The 3,841-nt window shown below is 51.5% G+C and overlaps 1 protein-coding gene across 1 annotated transcript in view; it reads left to right on the top strand.

Moving 5' to 3' along the window:
* Window positions 1-3,841, top strand: part of Raver2 (ribonucleoprotein, PTB binding 2) — a 63,060-nt gene that overhangs the window by 20,367 nt on the left and 38,852 nt on the right. The window contains exon 3 of the mRNA XM_023718303.1: window positions 938-1,004. Within this exon, the coding sequence (XP_023574071.1) occupies window positions 938-1,004 (67 nt within the window). The remainder of the gene's footprint in view (window positions 1-937; window positions 1,005-3,841) is intronic.

A 3,841-nucleotide genomic window follows, 5' to 3' on the forward strand; every position in this document is an offset into this window, starting at 1 on the left:
CAACTGCTCCAGCGCGGCCGGAGGCAGAAGGGAAATGAACTGAGCTGCACAACCAAGCAGGATGCCAAAGTTAAAACCTGAAGTTTGCTTATTGCAGTAGATGCAGGCTGCACTTACGGTCTCTGCGTTGGTGCTACAGCATTGCAGGTGCATGACTTGTGTGAAATTATCAGGAAGAAACCTCCAGAAGAGAACTTTAGAGCTGGGATTTCAGGGCAGGCGTATGATTTCAGGCCAAGTTTGGGGACTTCAGGGTCCTGTTGCCTGCGCTAGAACAATGTGAGCAGCGCACTAGGAGTGGTGCGGGGCGAACGCGGGCAGGAATGTGGCATGCACAGGGAGCCTATTTCCTGAGGTCAGCTCAGGCCCTATCTGGGCTTAGAATGTCCTTAATTTAAATAGGAAGCTGGGCATGGTGGCCCACGCCTGTAGTCCCATCACCAGGGAGGCTGAGGCAAGAGGATAGTGCCAAGCCAGCCTGGACTACACAGTGAGTTCAAGATCAGTCTAAAGTACATAGCAAGACCCTATCTCAGAAAACCAGTAGAGATCGGGTAGATAGCTCAGTGGTCCACACACCTGCCTGGCAAGCACAAGGACCTGAGTTCAATCCCCGGTATGCCATGCCATGCCAGCCCCAGAACCCTGGAGTGCTGAGCTGGCCACCGAATTGAGCATGGTGGCACACACCTATAATCCGAGCGCTGGGGAGGCTGAGACAGGAGGATCAGTACAGGTCCAAGCTGCAAGACCCTGTACCAAATAAATAAATAGATTTAAAAGAAAAGAAAAACAATAGATAGAGGAGAGAGCTGTGAGAGATCCCTTTTCTGACGTGAGACACGTTGGTGGCAACGTCCTAGAGAAAGATGTAGGGCCTTGTCATCCACTCCATGACTTTGTGTGTTGATTAAACTCATGGTTCTGTCTCTTTCAGGAAGTCCATGATTTGTTAAAGGACTATGAGCTAAAGTATTGTTACGTGGACAGAAACAAACGGACAGGTAAGGGTTCAGTTCTAAGCGAGTCATTTCAGTTTGTGACCACATAAAGCCCTAACAGGGCCCGAATGCTCACTGTCTTTTGATAATTATGCTGATCTATGAAATGCTTAATTATGGACTACTGGACTCTTTTAGAATATTTTGCTGAGTTAACACACCTATAATATTCAAATAACGGAACTAAACAATAAAAGGGTATACAGGTGAATGTCCATTTTGTATCTGTGTATTCACAGTGGTTAGGATAGATATATAGTTACATTCTCTTAACGAATAGAAGGATTTGTTCTAATGGTGTTTGTAAATAGGATCACAAGTCCGCATCTTGAACAGCAATTAACCACTAGGAAGAATGTATGCAATGTGTTAATTATTGAAACTGTCCTACCAATTTGGTTTGAAACTGTCTCATTGCTATTTGTTTCCCAATAAAATTATGGGGAAAAAAAGAAATGCTTAAGAACTAAATCATATTAATGTTACATAGTTTCCTGAAAGCAGTAACAATATACTAAATTGTAACCACGTAAAAATGAATATGGTGTTACTAGAGCCTGCCTTAGGGTTAATAAACAATGAATGTTCTAATGTTATGTATAATTATGAGCATTCTTCTTTTTTTTTTTTTTTTTTTTTTGATACAGGGTCTCGCTATGCAGTTCAGACTCATAGCGATCCTCCTGTCTCAGCCTCCCCAGCAGGGAGGTGGCAGTGCCTGGGCAATTTAATCTAGCAAGACCCTGCCTTGTAGCTCCAGGCCAAGGCCTGGATTCAACCCCTGGAACCCAGAAAAAGAATGGTAGCATTAGGGAGCAAACCATCAGTACACTTTCCACCAAGTCTGCCCCGATGATGAAGTAATTCATAGAACAAGCAAGGCGCGCGCAAGGGCTGGGAACAGCTGTGGACTGTTCAGGTCTCACTAGCACGCGACAGCAGGATCGGTGAACGGTGAAGTGCCTGCCGTCGTTTCCACGAGAGCCCTTGTGAGCAGAACTTACTATTTTTGGAGAATGTGTGGGCTTGGAGAGAAATGAAAGAGCTGTGGAATGAGACAAGTGGCCTTTTCTCCTCTGCCTGAACTTAATTTGCTTAAGCACTCTATTTCTTTTCTACCATACAATTTTTAAGTTGGGTTGAGAAAAATCAGCTGTGCAAGCAAAGGAAAAACAGAGCGGTTGGTCTGCGAATGCGCATACTCACGCGTACACGCTGCTGCGCGTGGCCTGGGCTGCGCGCGCAGTCACTCCGGCACGCAGGGCCGCAGCGCTGCAGCAGCTACGCTAACCCAGTCTGGGCAGCCAGAGCGCGGAGGCCCGCAGAGCAGGACGCGGTGAACCCCGACCAAGGCAGCAGAGGCCCAGAGATCCTGGCGGGACCCGGAAGTCAGCTGGGAGTTGCAGTGGGTGCAGAGCCGCCCACGAGGAGAGCAGGAGCGCGCAGGTCCCCACCCGCCCGTCTTCCACGGGAGCACAGGGTCGGGCCTGGCAGCTCATAGTGGCCTCCAGACAGGGGCGCTCAGGACGTCATTGCCTGTGAGCTTCCAGTTTGGGGAGATGGTGTTAGGGTCGCTGTGGAGGAAAAGAAAAGCTGGAGGGCTGGAGAAAAGAGGAGGGAGCAGAATTGTAGGATACTTCCTGGGAAGAGGGGGGCACGGGGCACCCCACTTCTGGCTCAGGAATTTGCTCCCAGCCATCGGAGATGTGAAGGACAAGAGTGGCAATGGGTGGCTTTTGGTGGTTTTGTTTCTGTGGATGTAAGAAGGGTATCGTGAGTTCTGCTTGACAGTGTGGCTTTGTTCACATGTACATGGATGTGGAAGGGAAGACTAACAATACAGGGTCAGGAGTTAGGAGGCTACGGGAGGCCTTTTTGGGTCCTCAGAGTAGGTTACTGTATTGAATGCTTCCCTGTGACACATGCTCGCGATATAAAGTGAACGTTCACACTTTAGAAATTGCAGTGAGACGCACTGCCCTTCTCCCTCCAAATCCTCCCGGCCTCTCCGAGCGGAGCGCACTTCAGCGTCGCTCTCGCCAGGTTCTCCAGCGGCTCAGAGCCCCAGCCCAAGGGCCTTTACAGTGTGTAATGAGGAATCCAGTGGCTGCTGGGGCTGGTGCCGCCCGCTCGCTCGTGGAGACGTGACGCTGTGTCCTCAGCCCCCTTCTTCACTAGATCTGTGTGACTGCCAGCTCCTCCCCAAGCTCAGAGTGACCAGCAATGGGAAACATTCTGATTGGTTTCAGGAATCAGGGCAGCCAGCACAACGCAGCTAAAGGCCCTCAGGAGAGAGGACGCCAGGGCCACTGCAGGAAGTGGATGGGTGGGTGGGAAAGCGAGGCGAGCCGAGGGGCAGCGCAGGTGTGAGCAGAGGGGAGTGAGTGATGGGGAGGAAGAGGCCTGGACCTGGCAGGGAGCTGCTGGCAGTGGGCGCAGTGCACAGTTTTCAGTTCCTGGGAACCAAGACCCGCACAGAGGCGCGCATTCGACTGGGTTGGCTCACCTGCGCGTTGCAGGGAGACTGAGATAGGGAGAAAGACTCAGAACCAAAATAACGAGCGCTTTGCAGAGGGCATCAGGGCCACAAGGATCCCCCAAGGCGCGTGGCGTGCTGCTTTCCCTCCAGGTCCGCAAGTCAGGGCTTCCTCTGGCAGCGGTTGCTGTGCACTGGGAGGCCGCGCAGAGTGGGAACCGTGTTCTGTGCTTGGATAGAGGTGTGCTCAGCGCAGCGAGGCCTGAAGGCCGCCCAGGCCTGTGACGAGCGCTGGGCGACCCCCTCCTTGCTCTGTGAGTTTTCCAGCCACATTTGGGTCAAGTACCCCTTGGCGGAGCAGCCC

The sequence above is a fragment of the Octodon degus genome, unplaced genomic scaffold (genome assembly GCF_000260255.1).
Source record: "Octodon degus isolate 3935 unplaced genomic scaffold, OctDeg1.0 scaffold00057, whole genome shotgun sequence".
NCBI classification, from domain to species: Eukaryota; Metazoa; Chordata; class Mammalia; order Rodentia; family Octodontidae; genus Octodon; species Octodon degus.